The sequence below is a fragment of the Seriola lalandi genome, unplaced genomic scaffold (assembly GCF_002814215.2).
Source record: "Seriola lalandi dorsalis isolate HSWRI2012SDOR001 ecotype SW California unplaced genomic scaffold, Sedor1 jcf7180002054963, whole genome shotgun sequence".
Taxonomy (NCBI): domain Eukaryota; kingdom Metazoa; phylum Chordata; class Actinopteri; order Carangiformes; family Carangidae; genus Seriola; species Seriola lalandi.
The window spans coordinates 620,137-639,676 of NW_019525514.1; the positions used below are offsets into that span (position 1 = coordinate 620,137).

The 19,540-nt window shown below is 39.6% G+C and overlaps 1 protein-coding gene across 1 annotated transcript in view; it reads right to left on the reverse strand.

The window, feature by feature from the left end:
• The window catches only part of ofcc1 (orofacial cleft 1 candidate 1), an 89,598-nt gene extending 71,831 nt beyond the window's left edge, over positions 1 to 17,767 (reverse strand). Inside the window, exons 1-10 of the mRNA XM_023395458.2 lie at positions 17,741 to 17,767; positions 17,381 to 17,447; positions 16,815 to 16,994; positions 13,883 to 13,987; positions 13,149 to 13,232; positions 7,329 to 7,553; positions 6,952 to 7,049; positions 5,474 to 5,560; positions 5,041 to 5,117; positions 3,723 to 3,849 (exon numbers count right to left, since the gene is read on the reverse strand). Coding sequence (XP_023251226.1) covers positions 3,723 to 3,849; positions 5,041 to 5,117; positions 5,474 to 5,560; positions 6,952 to 7,049; positions 7,329 to 7,553; positions 13,149 to 13,232; positions 13,883 to 13,987; positions 16,815 to 16,994; positions 17,381 to 17,447; positions 17,741 to 17,767 — 1,077 coding nt within the window. The remainder of the gene's footprint in view (positions 1 to 3,722; positions 3,850 to 5,040; positions 5,118 to 5,473; positions 5,561 to 6,951; positions 7,050 to 7,328; positions 7,554 to 13,148; positions 13,233 to 13,882; positions 13,988 to 16,814; positions 16,995 to 17,380; positions 17,448 to 17,740) is intronic.
• Positions 17,768 to 19,540: the final 1,773 nt, after the last annotated feature.

Below are 19,540 nucleotides of genomic sequence, written 5' to 3' on the forward strand. Positions count from 1 at the left end.
CTTCATACACCATCACTTGAAAGACATGTGTGCTTGCATACTGGAAAAAAGAGGAGGAAGTGGAAAAAAGAGAAGAAAGCAAAGAAATAAAAAATAATGACATCACACCGGTGTCCAATATACACTATGTATGTCTTTAATGGGTATTGTTATTATCTAGCCCTCATGCTTGCATAGGCATCGTAACAGACAGTCAAGACAGCAAGGCGAAGGTAAAAGGTGGAGTGAGCCAATTTTCCATATCAGAGGTGGTTTGTTTGCCCCAAGCCTGAGTAGTGCCTAAAGTGCCATAACATTACAGTACTCCTACAGATGAGATCAAAGGCTTGAGCAAGGCATCCTCTGTGGTTTTGCTGGCAAGCGGCCGTCCTTTCGTTGAAATATCTTTTCAGGGCTTTCCACACATTGACTGATCACACAAAATGTACTCTTAATAGAGACAGGAAATGCTGCATACAAAAACTTCTTTTCTTTCTAAGTATGGGCTAATATTCAGAGATTAAGCTCTCTCGTTAATTATTTTCATTTTAATTAGTAAATCTTAATTAACAATGAACATTTACCCTTAAAATTTTTTGGCTTCAGAATGAAGGAGGGGGGTGAAGAAAGGAGAGAATAAATATGACAATCTTTTTGGGACCTCCAGGCAGGATTACTGATGCAGGCTGCCTTAGTTATTAAACACATTCTAAATTAAATGCCTCCATGAATTTTGCACAGAAATATATTTTCATAGTTTTGCATGCCAAATGTGACATTTTATATTTCAGATTCATCTCGCTGCAGTAATTTTAGGGAAATGTCAAATAAACAAAGATTTTGTCATTTACCAAAGGAAATTACTATGCGTGGCAGGTTTGGCCATTGGTTTCTCGCTCTCTTTCTCTCTTTCCCTCTCCCTCTTTTGCCCCTTATTCTGCCTGTGCCGGTTGTTTCAAGTCAGCAAGCCATAAAAAATCTTTATCTCAGTGAAACACAGCAATTTGGGAGATAATCGAATGGTGACTGGGGGGCACAAATGCCAGTCTGAGGAATTATACCACAATCTCCCCTGCATTTACAACCTTCCTCAAAGCCAGTTGTCACCCTGGAAGGAAAGCCCCCGACTGAAGATTCATTACATCTTTAAGCCAGCACGGTGGCATGGCAGTCTCTTCCCCAGATGCAACACAACAACACACTCCTCCCACAGCTGGAGATGCTACTGCTAAAGCTGCTGCTTCCTTCTTTCCCACTTGGTTCATTTTTCTCCTCTCTCTCTGCTCCTGTTTTTCACCCCCGAAGACTCCTCTTTCCTGTTACTTAGATTCATAAAACCACAGACACCTTCCACACAAAGCAGGAAAAAAATATTGAAATATATTGCCTGGTCATGAATGATGGGGCCAGACACAGAACAAAATCCTTTGCTTTTACCTTTATTCCTCAACTGCACTCAATAGACAACAGCATTAATTCTATAATCTTCAGAGTTCAAGATAATCACAGAGATAACACTCATCTTCCACTTTAAAGTACCTAAAAACACTAGTGAAAAAAAAAGGAAGTAGATATATCTTCTATGAACATCCTTTCCTGAAACACTTTACCTAGCAAAAGCTTAATCTTGCTTTTTATCTCCATTTTATCTGTTCATATGAGAGGATTCTATCCATCAGTGTTCTCTATAACCGCTTACGCTGTCCCGCTTTTTAGTGTTACCCTAGGTGTGGTGGATATCCCACACCTAACACATTTTACTAAACTATAAGAATACAAAATCATCCATCAGCCTTACATTTCTGTCTTAATTATACTCTAATGTAATGACACTGGAAACCATCTTTATATTTTGCCAATGTTTTAAGGATATTTATACAACACATAGGCAAATATATATACCTTAGCAGTCATTAGTTCCATGGTACTGCCGCTTCCTTGTGCCTGACGTCTAACTGAAGCTCCACAGTTTCACACGCTCTACCCTAACATTCTCAGCCATATCATCTGGGTGGCTTTCTGACTTATCAGTCCTCCACCAGCACAAACTCTGGATCCATGAACTCTGACAACAAACCTATCTTGAGTGGGAAGAGGCTGCATGGTGACATCACCTTGCCATTAGTATGGTAGCAGTACCTTCTCCTATTTCTGGGCTATTATTTCTGCAGCCTACTGCTCAGCACACTTCCTTGCTCTTGTGTATGCATCTTGGAGACTCTCCTGGTGTATATCCAACAAGTAAGGCTAGGTAAGGTTATATGCATACACAGGTGCTGACAGGTGACAGAGTGGAGACACCAGCCACTGTCCCTGCCTCCAAAGTCTCAAAAGTCAACTTCACGAGTGAGCAAGTGATGAGCTGGTGCAAGCGCATAGGCAGGGTTGAACGAGTGCTCATGACAGCCCCTTGTCGTGTAACCCCAATTGTATACAAGGATGCTGTGCGATTGCGGCTACTGTTCTGTGAACAGAGCAGAAACGGTCCTTCGCAAGGAAGGTTTACTGCTTACTGATCTGTTCTGTGTACTTGTATCACATGAACATGCATGGTTTTTCTGTATGTAAGTTTTGAGAATATTTAAACACTATTGACCTGGCAACCCTTTGACAAAAGCATTTTTTTACATTGTGAAGAGGCCTTGCGATTTGGGAAAACCTCCTTTAGTAACTCCAAAATCCCAAAAAGGACCTAAGCTCTTTTACAGTACTCACTTCACTTATTTTATCATGATCCTGTACCTATGCCTTAGGCGGAAACTTGGTGACCAATACTAAATCGCTCATTGTAGCCTGCATCAGGTGTTTAAATGTTGTGGGCATATAACACAGCTCGAAGATCATCCTTAGGTACTAATAAAGGCTGTCTCTATCCTCCTCATGTAGTCTAATTTGGTAGTGACTTGTGAGGGCGATTGCTGGGAAGAATTCTGCGCCACTCAGGGCATCCAGAATTTTATCAATGCAAGTGGTCCTTGATTTCAGCACTTCTACACATTGGACTTGCACACCAGAATGACTGGTGAAACATAGGAACTCTCTCTCTTGACAGCTCATTGCGCTGGCACGGAGTGATGTGCGTGTACAAAATTAACATTTTATTCTGGAAGTCGGGACAGGATGAAGTTTTTATTTCCGTTAACTTGACGCGTTTGTCTCTACGGTTTTCAGGAGCTTGGCATTATTGCCAATGAGCGCATATGTATCCAGAAGTCAGTACATTAACACACACAAGAAGCCTATATCATGCTGTGTTTGTATTTTTAGCATCTAGCAAGCTACAGAAGGGGAGCAAGCATAAACAGAGTAGCTTTTTTCTTAAGTGGTAAGTAATTTAACATGCTAACGTTTCAAAACGAGCTCAACAAATAGCTGTTTTATGTGCAACCTGGCTATGTCTTGCTAGTTACCGGTGTGGTACGGTAAATCAATTTAGGAATTTTTTTGAGGTGAGTCATTTTTCCCCACTACACTGCTACACCAGATCTTAGGGTTCTCCCACCTCCACCTCCCACTTCAGGTCCCATTCAGCACAGGATTTCACATAATTTCATCATTTTACTGTTTTTGAAAAAACAACCCTGCCTTTTTTAAAGATTTGTAGACACACCAGGACCAGTATCTTCTACTGTGAATCAACCCTTTTAGAGACTAAGGGACATGTCACTTCCCATTTGTGTGCTTTATTTTTCCTATGAGTGTGTGTTTCTCTGTCCACAGCCACACTAGCTAACAGACCTTACCTGCCACATGGGCTGTGATGTTGAAAAGGAGGACTCTGGGAGCTTTGTCATCTGGTCGAATTTGGCCATAGCTTCTTCTTCTTGGCCTTCCCCCAGCATTCTGCGTGACGGGCTTTCGATGGTGCTGCTGCTACGTGCACAGACACACTCACATATACAACACGCACAAATATAGGAAGCTAACCCTGTTAACAGCCACCTGCATTTTGGTCTGTTGTTCCACTCTGTATCAACTCAATCTAATAACACCACAAAAACCCCCACCTGGCCTTCCTACCCCTCTCTCTCTCTCTCTCTCTCTCTCTGCCTTTCAATCTTATCAGTGGTAATGTAATAAACGGTTGCTTCGCTCTGTCTCCTCGCCACCTCTCTTAATTCCTCAAAATAAAGCAATATCACAGGGGCCCTGGCCTGCCTGTGACTGGGGATAAGATGCTTGTAAAAGGAAGGATAATTCAGCAAATAAATGCTCGGCATCAAAGGCAGGCACTGGGTCTTTCTTTCTTTTTTCTCCCTCCTCTCTGTTCGCCTATCAAAAGTATTACATGTGCTTTCATCAGTTCACAACAAGGCACAGTGTGCTTCCTAATGCAATTACTCGACCTCCATTAAATCAGAAACAGTGGAAACAAATGAATTACACATTTGTTACAAAAACCACAAGTCAGCTCCACGTCTCGTCTTTATTTTTTTTTTCTTTCATAGGCTTGGGGAGAGAAAAAAGTGAAATCATTTCTCATCCAATTTCAGGCAGATGTAGCCCTAGGTGATGCATAGAAAGTCTCCCATGTCTAATAGCCACCCACCATTGATATCAGAAGGAATTTACAGGGTTCGAGGCTGTCGAGAGGAGGTCATCTTGCCAAACTCCGATCCACATTCATCTGACAAGGCTGGTGTCTGACAACCACCCACCCATAAAACAACCAAACACAGGAGAAGATACTGATGTGTACAGTAGTTTCTTGATTTTATCATGTCATCTTGCATGGTAGTCCATAATTACTAAAAACTTAAACATGCTAAGTGAATTGCCTATGGGGCTCTCGCTATGAGATGTGATGTGTGATCCTAAAGTGGATGGACCAAGAATTGATGTGCCTCCAAGCCTCCAATGACATGAACAGATTTCTATTCCCCCAAGCCAAACTACCCACAATGCAATTCCTGCTGACAGGAGAAACCATGCAGAGTATATATGAATTACATTCCTTTTGAACGTCAGTGGGAATACAAATGGTTTTCACACAAGTAGTGATTACAGTCATGTGACATCAATTGTACATATGGAGAGAAATATGAAATGGGCTGGACTTACCACTCAAGCAGTGTGTTCAGCCTGGGTTGTGGTGCTTCCTCTCCTGCTGCGTCAGAGTCTCTTTGTGAATAGGGATCCTTTGAAATATTAAAGTGGATATATTAACACACAGAGTTAACGCGTTAACCATCATTAACTTTATCAGCTAATCGGCATTTACAATTTACACCACATCAGTCTAAATTATATCGTGAGATATTAATTTCTGTGACTGACTGTATTGACATATTTTTAAGCCAAATTTGTAACCATCAAGAATTTGATGGGTTTCTGTTATGGAATGAAAAAAAAAAAAAAGATTAATGTGTTAAGACCATAAAAGACTTATAAACAGTATTTAGTCTCAAAGTTTATGTCCTGAGGGTGGTTAGACCTATAACTAAAAAAGCAACACATCCTTCATACAGCACACGTACAATACATGGACCTTTACCTTAACATTACCAGTAAAGAAAGCCATTATTCTCTTCTTTCTCTTTGCCCACTGTCTCCTCTTCCCTGGTCCCTTCAGAGCCGCTCGCTGAAAATACATGTAAATACACATGCAGACTTTCTTTAGAGGCAGCTTTATGAAACAGTGCAGTGCTCCATAATAGCAGAATTGAGCACAAGGAGCAACTGCAATCTGCAGGCAATCTATACTGAGCCAGACCCTAAAGACATGTAGCGTTTGATGAGTATTTCTGCCAGTTTTACATTCAGTCAGCACATTCACTCTCCCCATTCAGACGCACCGACACTGCTAAGTGACAGCGTCTCGCTCTGTAGAGGCTTTGTACAACAGAATAGAGAAAGAAGAAAAACACTATTATTTTTAAAATAGATGTGAAATCTCTGGTGGATAATGTGTTTTCAATGGGAGGTGGGTGTGGAAACAGTAGGAGAGCGCACACATATTGTGACAGAATAAGATAACACTGATCCCAATACTGATACAGTACACAGTAGATGCCACTGATTATCCAGTGAGAGAGAATGAGTCAACTGTTGCTGTGGTTTCCAATTGAGGGTAAGACATTGCTGAACCATTTTTTCCCAATTAAGTTTACTTCCTATTCATATAATTTGATACTCCTACTCTCCTTTCAAGTGAGATTATAACTATAAATACAGTGGATAGAAGTTCTGTATTCTGTGTACACATGCGTTGATGTTTGGGTTTCTCTGCGATCTAGATTTACCAACACAATGGAACCCCCATCTTCTTGTATCCACTCCCATTTCTTTTTCTGACTGATGGAATACAAACACTTGTTTTGAAAGAAGCTTCATATCTTAATGCTAGTTCGCAAAATCCCTACTCCCCAGCTGGAAAAAAAAGGTAGTCACGCTCTATTTTCCTGAAAAGTCCCCAAAATTAGTAAAGAATGAAAAAAATTCAGCTTCTGTCAGAAACAAATGCAAAACAAAGTTCAAAGACAGAAGAGAACTGTCTCCACAAATAAATTAATTATGTGAGGATATCCTTAGATCATGGAGTTCTGTATCGAAATCCATGCACTGATTTTTGAGGTGAGGATGAGTGAGTTATATAAACTCTGAAATACCTTGAATGCATGTTGTATGAAATCTAATTTCACATGAGTGCATTCAGCTGAGATTGCGACCTTGAGTACTGAAAATGAAATGCAGAACTTGTGTCAAGTTAATGGAGGAGAAATAAGGTTAGGGACAAAAAGTAGAACAAAGAAGCAAATATGGGAGGAAAGAGAAAGAAAATTAGGAAGCCAAGTAAGTAAAACACATAGACACATTGCCTTCTGAACAGACAAAAACAGATAAATGTACACGCAGACATGAACGCACTCTAGGTCCATTAGCCAAAGCCAGTGATACACACTATAATGGACATGGCTGATGTGCTGGTGAGTATGCAATGATGACACAGATATTCCTCTTTGTAGCCCTGACCTGCTGCAGTGAAAGGCTGCCAAGCGTGATCATGTCAGGCTGAACACGCTCCCTCAGCTGCTGGGCGTAGTGGGGGATCACCTCCTCAGCTATCCTCACTGCAAGAAGTAATACAGTGGCATCAAAAATGTTCAAATGTTTATCAAGAATAACTGCAGTATTATACAAAAATGTTTTGTCTATTCACCAACAGACAAAAAATTGAATTAACTTCCTGGAACAATTCCTTAGCTTTAATGATTGATTCTATATTATGTATGCACAAAGCAAATACATTTCACAGTATCATACGAAATTTAAAAGTGAAATTCAATACTGACAAAACTAACATAATGCCTCTCCACATAATACAAAATCAAATAAAAGGATAGCATTACTTTTTACAGTGCTCTCTCTGCCCATTACCATCCTCCCTGCTTCAAATCCACCTTCTCCTCCCAGCCCAGCACTAGCCTCTTCCTGGGTTTTGGCAATGGTATGGGCCTGGGAGGGCCTGGAGCCCGAGGCATGACCACCACCGTGGAGCAGCAGTCGCTGTTGAAGCACCGGATCACCCGTCTTCACCTCCAACACCTCCTCATCCCTGGAGGCTTGCAACGTACCTGGAGAGATACGCATCAGTGGGCATGCACAGACACACACACAGACACACACATGAATCAGCACACATAAACATCAGAGCATGCATACACATGCTGATGGCTGCGTATACTTAGCACATCCAGACACAGCCACACACACACCAATTTGTATATGTATATAAAGACATAAATGCAAGTGGACAAGGTACTCTGAAACAGTAACTCACTCAAACATACAATGTAAACAAAGTATCATAGTTACACTCTTAGGGATTTTTCATAAATCAGATCATGTTTTTAATGTATTCAAACTGAGACAAAACTGTAGTTCTACACATAGGCACTAATACTGTGGGTGCTTCCAAACCCGAACACCCATGGAGAATGCCAAGACTCATGTGCTGGAGTGTAACATTGGTGCCAATTTTACATTGATATGATAACCCAAACACAATGGTTGCTTGACTGGATCAGCCATGGAGACAACGCTGTGGCTGTTGTTTCACTGTCAGGCCCCTGCCCCTAATCTAACCACCAATCTGATGCAATCTCGCATTTACCACACTCCACCTGACAGACACACTGAATGAGCACGGTATAGCGTAGTCAAATTAAACACCAATACAGGGCAAGGCTGACTGGAAACTTATTTTGACCAGAGAGATATTGCCTCTATAAAATGGACAAAAACCACAGTAGCAAAGCTGGACAAAAGAAAGGACGGACAAATCAAGCTAACTGGAAAATAAAATACCCATGGATAGCTTATAACACAACAAAAAACAAGGTATTCTGTGAAGCTTGCAGGACAGTAAAGACACAAGTCCCCCCCCTTCCATTAACAACACATGAAAAATCTGATTCCACGAAAAGTTAACTGCATCGAGCTGCAATAAGCATTGCTAATGTGGGTGTAAATGTTGCCGCTTCTATTTCTGCCAGTACGCAAAAAACAGATGGCTGATGCCAGAGTAGCTTTGTTGACAATTCTATCCTCTGTCCAATATCTTTTGTGTCAGGGATTGTCCATTCGAGTAAAAACGAATGAGGAGTCCAATTTGACCCAGTTGCGAGCTAAAGATATCCCAGAGTTATAGTCATGGCTGGCTCGTAAGAAGAGCATCATTATCAATTATTTTCCCATGATGTGCTGAGAATGCTGATTGAAGAAATAAAGTGTGCTGAGTTTTTCTCTGTGAGTATGGACGAGACAGCCAACATTACAGTAAAAGAGCAGGTGTCTGTCTGCTTACTTTTTGTGGTGAAAAATCTGGAGCCAGAAAAACTTTGTTTGGATTTTATAAGAAAAAAAAGAACAATACACCCATTGCACTATAGGCCTACATGTTTTGATTTTGGTTGTGCATATGTTGCCCAAAACATGATAGCATGCATCAGAATTTCCCAAAGCAACTCACTTGGGTCCAAGTGACCGTGTCAAAGGCTTCTTTACAATCCATTGCTGCAAACTACAACACACTACTGGAATTTCTTGAGGACCTGAGTTTAAAGGACAGAGGTGACACAAGCGATAAAGCTAGTGGTCTGCTTTTGCACCAGCAGGACTTTATCTCTTTTTTCTCATTGAAACTCATGCTGAAATTCTTTTCTTGCATGGACACAGTCAATGTTGCACTCCAAAAGAGCCAGTTGCACCTACAGCTAGACAGATAGTTGACATGCTCAGAGAAGCCATAAAGTACCTTTGTGAAGAAAGATTCCAAGAATTTTGGGAAAACACTACTTCAGCAGCACAACCCATGGAGAGCCGATGTGCCAAGACCAAGAAAAATGCCCCATTGATTGGAAGATGGAGGTGTGTTGCCACACAGCTTTCAAACATCAGGCACAATAGCAGTATTTTGTTATCACGGAGAAAGCATCGGAATCCCTGGATTACAGATTTATTCCTTCTGCATTCAAACACATGCAAGATGGTGAGGATTGTGTGACTGAAAAGGGCGACTGCAAAAATATCATGCAGACTCACTGCATTATGTGTATGGATGTAGCAAAAATGATGAAGAGTTTGTCTAACTATTCTTTCAAGATGTAGTGGACTTCCTGAGAGGTGATCAGGGAGAGCACTTGAGGACCATGTGCCAGAGATCACCAAACTAGTAAAATTTGCATTTAACATGTAAAATTTGAATGTAACATCCTGAAGTTCAGAAAGGTAATTTTAAGATCTCTGGTCCACAATGGGACAGGCAAGACTGAACCATGCTGCTGTATTGAACTGTCACAAGAATATGTCATGAAGATGAATACATCAAGCACACAGCTACAAGGGCACTTTCCCTATAAAGAAGTAACGTCAATGGCGAGTGAAAAAAAAAAGAAAAAGAATATGTAGCCATGTGGGCTATGTGGGCCCTATGTGTTGGTGTTGATGGTTAATTGACTGTATTTTGACTGTGGGTTGGTATACTTTCTTTCAGTGTGTAACAACATTGCCTATTATAACTTGTTTGGGTTGGATTGTGCAGTTGGTCTATGATTTTTGTTCATGTGTGCCTCTTTACTGAACACTTGCAGTGGCAGTGATTATTACTTTCTTTGCATTTCATGTTGTGTATCGTTAGTTAAATTTTTGTTCTCCAATCACTCTGTGTGTGTGTATGTTATTGGTTGTCGCTATTAATTTCCTATGGTGCTGAAATATGTTCATTTGACTACCTTTTCTGTATAGCACCAAGGCATGTAGGCTATGGTTTGAGTTTATCATGGGGCATGGGGGTGGGTCACCTAACACAGAAACATAAATTGGCACCTATTGTTCTACATGCTAATGAGAGAATGACCCCATTAGCCTCCTTTGCTTTTTTTGCTAATAAAGTTAAGAGCAGATGTAGAACAGGGTACAGGTTGAACTGATGCTGCAAAAGTGCAGATATCTAATCCATGCAAGGAATCACAGGAAGATGTAGTGGCCTACCTTTTTCCATATTACTATCTAAGATACAACCTGTCTCCTAGAAATTAAATTTTTATACAACTAAACTGCAACAACAAAAACATGTTGTAGAAACGTAGTCACTGTCTATATTATATTTAGAGGAAACATATTTTTTGAATGACTGAAGCACTACGGTGCACTAATGATTGTTGTGGATAGAATACAAGGCGCATGGCTCAGACTGCTGTTTGCATCCTGGGTCCTGTCTGTCAGTAGGTTTAGGAAATAAAAGCACTCCAGATTAGGATGAGGAAACCCCACCACATTTTTCCTCTAATATTAAACAAGTGCTGTGGATGCCTGAACATAGCCATAAAGAAGTTTAACTAGAAGGGCACTCAGAGAGTGCAGACCTCTGCCAAGGCCAATGAGAAACAACATACACCAGATTTCAGAGAAAAAAAAATCACATTCATAGTAAATGATCTGGATTTTAATGAGTTCTTCCCTGGCCCATGGCTCCACCAAGTTCAGTGCAAATCGGTTCAGTTCCTTTTGCATAATCCTGCTGACAAATAAACGGACATGGGTGAAAACATAACGACCTTGGTGGAGGTAATAATGCTGTTTACAAATGGATGTTGTACTGCAAGATATTCTGACCGATTACAAATACAATGTCTATATACATTTTACTGTTCAATAATATTTGCAACTTGCCAAGTATCAAAATTGACCATGTTTCTTGCCGTAATGTAAAATAGAATCCACTTGCAATTATATTTCTGAAAAAAGGTATTTGCTGTTGCAGTTTAGTTGTATAGAAATTAATTATTTCAGGAGACAGAGTTGGATGAAGAAAGTGTTTTAAGTGGTCGGTGCTATTTTAGTTAAAAATTTGTAAGAATATTTTATTTTCTTCACACAAGACAGTTCAGTTTTTACTCGTCAACCCAAGTTTCCATCTGCACAGTATGTGAACTAGTTTCTTGTTAGTAACCTAGTATTTGTTCCTGAAAGCAGAGAAGCATTATCGACTGTAGCTAACATGCTTGCTGTGTGTCTTAACAGTTTTAACAGAAAGCATTTAGGTATTCTTTGAGCATCTGTGTATTCATCGTGTGCAGTCCAATATGTGTAACAGCCAGAGCTGTTATCACTGCCTAATGCTTTTCACATAGAAGATGATATCAGTGCCTAACGCCTTGCAAAGAATGAAAATGAAGAGAATACCAGTTCTGTGGTCTTTCATCTCCAAGCCAAAGCAATAGAATGCGTTGAGATAAAAAGGAGGAGATCTTAGACTGACAGACAGGGGATTTCTCCAGGATTTTTCTTTATGAAAAAAATGTCTACATCACTGGCCACTGTCCATTTCATTAATATTTTGTCTTATTCATGCTCTCTTCTTGTGAAATGTGTATGGTGCTTTGTGGCAGGCTGTAAAAACAAAGACAAAAGCATGAGAAGCAGTCAAAAAATGTCAGGATCAATACTGACATATACTGAGCTGGTTCTACAGCTGCAAAGAAGACTTGCAGCCTACACCAGTGGGAGGCATCCATACAACAGCACAAGGTGATTGTCTTGAATTCTGTTGTAGCTTGGTGAAGCACTAACTGGCAGTCATCACAGTTGGACTCCAACATTACAGAAGTAAGAGCTCTCTCTCTCTCTCGTTCCTTCCCTGTCTCTCAGCCTATTGCATGGAAGAACAGTTAATCCAAGAGCCTCTTTACTTTTTCTGTGGGATTTCATGAACATTCAAAGACAATGGATGGGGTTGCTAATCTCAGTGGTACAGCTAAATCCAAGACAATGGCAAATAATACGAGTCGGCTAAATTCCACCATGTTGAAGCGGGCCTAAACCCATCACTTGTGCACTGGAATTACAAGGGAAATGTGCGTCATGTCAACAGGATCTGGTGCAACTGTCTTCACCCAGAACAATGCTAATCTTAAACCACCTCAATGTTGCCTGGTTGGCTACATATTTAAATGAAACTGAGCTAATGAGAAAAGGCACGCCTACTGTGAGACAATAGTTGTGCTTGGAAAGCCCTGACTACTGACTGCGAGGGTTCGTTTCTAGTCTCATTCTTTGTTCCATGTTAGTGCGGCTTTCGGTGAAAATGTAGCATTGTATCTTTGTTTGGGTTGTATATTATTTCACTGTCTTGAGCTTTTCTTAAAGACACTGTACCTAAAGACTTGCAGTCCTCAGTGGCACTGTTGTTATAACTGTGCAAACTGGTTCAAGTTTGGTAACTTTGGTAATTTAGTTGATGTTGATGTTAAAAGATAAAGTTTTTATTGATACATCACTGTGTGAATTAAAAGACAAAAGTGGTTCTGAAGTGTAATAATAAAATGAACACACTACAGCTTAACAACATTAACCAGCAGTTACTCCAGCCAGAATTGGAAAAATGTTACTTCAAATCATATCATTTTTTTACCATATGTAAACACATGGTCTTGACAGGAAAATAAAGTTATGGCATATCAATAGAATGGGGATCACATGGGATTAAATACACTTTACATGTCTCAAATTTTAATTACCTTAAATTAAAGTGATGTAATGTAATGGTAAAGTAACTGTACTTCATTAAAGCGGTAAAATACCTATCTATGCTATTTACATTAGAGCCAACAAACAAACTGCTTCCAAAATAATAAGATACAGTAGTGCATTAATATGAGAATACATACCAGGCACATCTATGGAGGTGTTGTCCTCATCCAGCAGTGTTGCCATTTTTTGATACAGTCTGTTTTCATCTGCATTTAATATTGCTAGAGGTTAAAACAATTATAAAATGAATACACCTTCATTGGTGCTGGGAAATTACATGCATTTGTGTGCTTCAGAATTACTTCCTACTTATCATACAAGTCAATCTAAACCACATCTTAACATACAAACCAGACATATTAGTCTTGGCTGGAGAGGGGTGAAAATCAAGTGTATGCAGAGAAGTAATGAAATAGGAGCATTAAAATGCCTGTTAGATGGCCTGTCATCATGTGATGAGATTTGGTTTGGTGAATCCTTTGATATTACATGGCAATGATATCCAAAAGATACAGGTGAAATGGCTTCTCCATTAATAGCCATGTTTCATTATAACATGCATATTACTTGGCTCCCAAGAGCTCGCTTTTTTATAGCCCTACATTTGGATGGGGCCGCAAACTATTGATATGGCTCTATGGTATCACTTGACAGGGGAGAGGATATGCCATGGTGAAATGAAAACTGACCAATGATACGTGACCTTCAACAATGACAAGCAAGTTGGGTAGCCAATCTAGTGATGCCATCATCACTAGACTTGGTGTATTTACACAGACTGTCCTGCTGTCTCAAATGGTCTGCTAGTAGTGATCTCTCTCACCTCACTTTAATGAACCGAGGAGAACTATTATGACAGAGAATGGCATACTTAATTCCAGCTCATCTTCAGCGCTGACCCCAGCCATCCTGCAATGTCTTGGGTCTGTCTGCTGTGCCGGCGACGGGTCAAAGTAATTTTGGGCACGTTCATCTCCTGTGTAAAGTGCGACAGGAGAGAGAATGAGAGGAACAGGGGTTGGGAGTAGGTGGGGGTGGGTTGGGGAAAGGAAGAGGGGAGTTGTACAGGTTCAGGTTAGTGGTTATTAGAAGCACATGAAGCAAAATGTTAATTTTGAAACCCACTCTGTCGAAGGGCAGGGGCAGCGGCTGCTACCAGATAAGGCAGAGCTAAGATGAGACAGGAGTACAGAGGCAGAGAGAGAGAACTGGGAAAGAGACTGCTGGGTTTCTCAGTACGCCTCTCCATGGCCTGCGGTGCTCTGGGGCCTAATTAGCATGCTGCAAAAGGTCACGGCAGGCAGTCTCTTAAATACGATCGCCATATGTTTGCCGTGTTCAAAAGGAACTAATGAGAAAGTCTACAAGCTCAAAAGTACCTGGAATTTCAAAGACAATACCTTCTAAATACTCTAAGGTCAGTGGCCTGGAGGACTGGGCAAGTTTGGAGGAGCTGATCCAAAGGAAAATAACCTGAGCCCATGTCTCATTGACTTCTTATTAGCAATCACTGACCTATGGGTATCAAGTCTGCTCCACAGAGTTTATGGGAATCCAATGGCTCCAGGGCCACCAAGCAGCTTTCTTAACCCCAAATCATACTCATTACAGGCCTTGAATATTTCACTCCAATCTAAATTGCTTTACTTGTATTTCTCAGGTTGTGGGGCAAAAAAATGCATGGTGCATTAAATCATGTTATATATTCCACACAAGGATTGCCTTTATAGATGTCTGAGGGTATTGGTGCTTGGATGCATAAAAATGCAAGTAAGTGTGTTTGCATAGGATCACCCCTGGTCCACTAGGCCACTACCCAAAAAAGCTCACTGTGATTCTTTCGTGCTCACATGAAATATCTCCATGAGGTTTTCACACTCTGTCCTTACTTTAAGTCAGACCGAAATCCTTATTAAACAAGGAGCAGCCGTATGACTCCTCAATGGCACCATAAATTGACTGTGAAATTCACGTTAAATCCCTCTACATCGTTAACAGAGAGTTTGAACAATTTCTGCGCAAATAGCTCTGAGGTTATGAAACCCTTTTTTCAAACACAAATTTGCATAATGGTGGTAGCTTCGTGGATCGCCTTTTGAATCATATCTGTGATTTACCTAAATAGTCTGGCTATCCTCCAGTTCATCTCTCTAATGAAAATATAAATTCTCTGTTCTTACATGAACAATATCAATAATAGCACTTCTTGCCGGTCAGAGTTGGTCTTAGTAGAGAATGAGAGATATGAAAGATTTTGGTAAAGGGCAAATAGAAGTGTCAAAAACAGGAACCATTGCTGTGATCTGCTAATAAAGGCACACAAGTTACATAGTGCCTATTCACACCGCACAATAAAAAAAGTGTTTTTTTGTGGGGCCAATTTTGCTTCTTGTGATTTATAGTTTGTTTATGTACATATCATATTTGCACAATTACCACAAAGAAATGAAGTTATAAACCTATAAAACACAGTGTGTGATAAATGTATACAATACTCTTTGAGATATGCATGTGATGAGAAGCTGCAACTCTACTTGAGACAGCCCTGTCAATAGTACATAAGTAATAGAGTATGGCATCTGGTTTGATTTTCATTTCTAGTCAATAGAACAAAAGAGAAAAAAATAAAATCAGCAATTTATCTCACCTAATCTCAAATATATGACAATATATGTTCAAAATAGTGGATAAATGTACCTAATGTAGAAAAAAACTTTTCACTGACTTGGAAATGGAAAGAGGAGGGACGGAAAGAGGAAAGAGGAAGCTGAAAATGCATCACTTATTGACAGTCAATGTAAAGGAGTGAGCAAGATAGTTTCTGATCCCCTTGTCCAGCTCCAGTATTAGTCTCAGTTATCTATAGTTTAACAGTAGAAAGTTACAACGTCTCTCTAAACTCCTCAAACCAGACAGCGCAGACCACTGTCTCTTATGTTTGCAACTTGACATTTGCTATGTACTGGTCAGTGTTTTCAACACCAAATTAAATATAAGGGTGAAAAGCAAAAAAAAGCAAAGATGATGGCTTCTGCAGGGGTTGATTACCATGCTAAACTGAGTTTAGAATGATAATTTTCAGCCAGTTAGAGTTTTATTGATTACTTGTTCAGATTTAACATTATTTGTCCACATCATGTGAGTTTATGGTGCGTCATTTTTGTTCATATGTTAGCCAGTTCCACACACCAAGTGTAACCCTACCTTTTGTGCATGGAAATAGCTGATAATAATTACTCGCCATGCACAGCAAAAGCAGAATAAACCACATTAAAACAAGAATCTAACATATGACTCATCCCTGAGAAAACTGGCATGCTTGCAGCCTTGAACACATCCTTTACCATCCTTTACCATTTACCATCCCATTCCTCAAGAGTTCTCCCTGACATACTGAATTATAAGGGGGCATATTGGTGTGCCTGATTGGCCTTAAGCTGTGTTTTGGGGGCGTTCTGAGTACACCACACAGACAGCGGATCGGCTTGGTAGCATAGTAGCATATGTAAATGCACTCTCCTATGACTCCAGCCCACCACAAGGCATGTAGCCGAGAGTGGGTGTTAAGGCTGATTGTGTCGAGGGTACTTCAAGATAGAGAAAGAACACCCACTACTGAAGCGTTCTCCAGCAGAGGAAGAAGTTATACGAGGGTTGCTTGTTAGGACACGCTTGCTTTGGAATGCAGGAACCAAGGGCCTCTTGAATGGAGAGAGAGAACGAACGAGAGAGTGAAAGAAAGGTTAGATCAGGAACACATCTACTGTCAACAAATTTGAGGCTAATGAAGAATGAAGCTTCACCTCTTTCTTTGGCAGGGGCTTGCAGCTCCATTTTTTTTTGGTGAGCTGCAAGGGTGCTATCTGGCCTGTCACCTCGAATTTCTCTCCCCAGCCAAACTGGAGGAACGGAAAGCTTGGCACTTCTTTCTCCATCGAAGGCTGGGTTTTCTATGCCCACCACTGCAGCTCTCTCTTCTTTCCCTGACAAAATAAGTAGAAACATGAAAAAAAAAATACAAACAGTGACATGATGAGGCTATACAACAGTTGGGTCAAAGTGACTTGTAAAAAAAAAAGGAGAAAAAAAGGCATATAATATAATAATAGCAACAAATTTTTTGTGATTTCTGTGCCCTAAAATGTTCAAGCGCATCCCCCTCAAATGACACTAAAACACATTTAGGTTAAAATTAAATCAGAATCTTGCAGGAGAAGAAAAAAAGAGAAGAAGAAGAAGAAATGATTAAAATAATTACAAATTGCGCCCTGACAAGCAAGAGCAAAATTTAGCCCAAAGCCATTTGTCTGTAATTAGTTAATTAATCCTTACACAAATTATGAGCAATAACTCATCAAGCAGGACTCACCCATCAGAAATTCAGCCGACTTGGATTTCTTCTGCTTAGGTTGCTGCAAAGCCTTCTGCTGTAACTTCTGGAGGGAAATTGTTAAATGAATAAATTAGCTGCAGAATGAAGATCATCATTTATGATCCGCAACTAACACAGTATTTTAAATATGGGATGACACTGAAATGTCATTTAATTTACATCGCTGCTAAAGGGGTCAAGCACTAATTGAACAACAGGAGTGGAAAAAAATTTAATCATAAATAGATAAGAAAAGTTGACATGAATGTGTAATGAAGGTCACATTAAAATACTTCCTCCTTGTTTTTAAAATGAATGGGCACCAACACTCTCTCCTGGAAAATTATGCGTTTTTACACCGGCTGCATTAGAGTACACCGACATGGTATTCAAATAAATATGTAAATCCAGAAAAACTCCTCATTACTTTCATTCACATGAACTCAACCTAAAAAGTCTCAAAGGAGAGAAAAATAGTCTTTAAATAACATCATGCCAGGTCCCGTGCATTTAGTAAAGCTTGGAGAATTTTCACTTAAGATTATATATGTAGTCTATATATATGTTGTAGTATATTGTCCTACACTAGTACAGTATATATAATAATGTTGTAGGTGGTCTACACTAGCATGAAATGGAAAGAAAATGAAGAAGGGATGGATGAAAGCAAGTATCGGTTTCTTTGAAATCAACAGTATGTGGAACAAACTCTGCAGTCCCACATTTCTCTCATTTCTGCGGACAAGCAGAACAATAAGAAAGCTGATAAAAAAAGGCATAAGTAGTTGTTTTCGTTATGGATATGTTTACATAAGAATGCACCATATAAAAGAGCTCTGTAGCTCAAAGCGTATGGAGCTTTTTAAGCATCATTTTATGCAGATTTCAATGATGAACTGTGCTCATGCCCATGAACATCATGTATTTGTATACAATATTTAATTTCAAAGACAAAATCAAGGCACAGAATGGGTGGGGAGAGTATTTCAACTCTAAATGACAGAGCAATTAAAAAGAGGAGGACTACATCCAGACCAATCTGGTATGAGGAGTTTTTGTAAATCTGTTTTTACATTCAACAAGCCCTACAGCAAGACATTCATTTATACCACTGAGATTAATGCTTATCTAATTGTAACTTATTTAAAAACCATTTTCTTTTCAACTGGGTACCAATCAGTTTTTCTGAATTTCACTCATACTGTGGAGTATGAGACCGGCAAATGCTGCATCAGTGGGGATTGTTGCTGTGTGCTTTTTTTTTTTTTAATTATTTTTATTTCATCTTTACACACCTTCCTGTAAGACAAATATTGTTTTGCATACAGTATGCAAATTGAGAATCTCTCTGGCACAAATATGGGGAAATTAGTCAGGTTACTTTACTAATAAGAAAATTGTGCACAATCACCATTTGTTTTGTATTATACCAGGACACTTAAACAATATTGTGTTGTAAACTAAAGCAGTTATTTAAATACGCTGCATGACATTTGCATTCATTATATGGTATTAAAATTTTGATCGTTATTGGAACATCACAGCCAGTTCTGAACCTCAATGAAGACATTTGAAATAACGTCCCTCAACAGTAAATAGCTTAATTAAGTTTTATCTCAGGCTAAACAAATGTATTTAGTTTATCACCTCTAGATCTAGAATGTGTAGCTGCCTGTAATACATACATGTAATGCAGACAGTTACATGTAACATCAGTTAAAATTTTAAGAATATTACCTGAGATTATTTTTCTTTAAAATTTTTCTATAGTCATTTCCCTTGTTACATTTTTAAATTAGTTTATGTCAGTTCTGCTCTGGGCACTATTTTTGTTTTTGTCTCATTTCTGACAGTGACAATTTCTGGCAGTATGCAAAGTGAATTAGCTCCATGTCCTGCAAATGTCAATAAGTCCTCTGATTACTATGAATGTATTCTTGCCTTAAGTTCAGTGAAAAAAAAGCTTAGTAAACACACCAGGGAAAGTACACAGAAGGAATGCAGTAGCTTCATACACCCCAGGCCTAATGCTTTGGGTCATTGTCACTAAAATCTAATCCACACAGCACATGTGAGCCTTTCTGTCTAGAGAGCTAAGAAAAATGCCAAGTTCTCATCTCTTTCCCTAGACCCCACTGACATTGACAGCATGCTCCT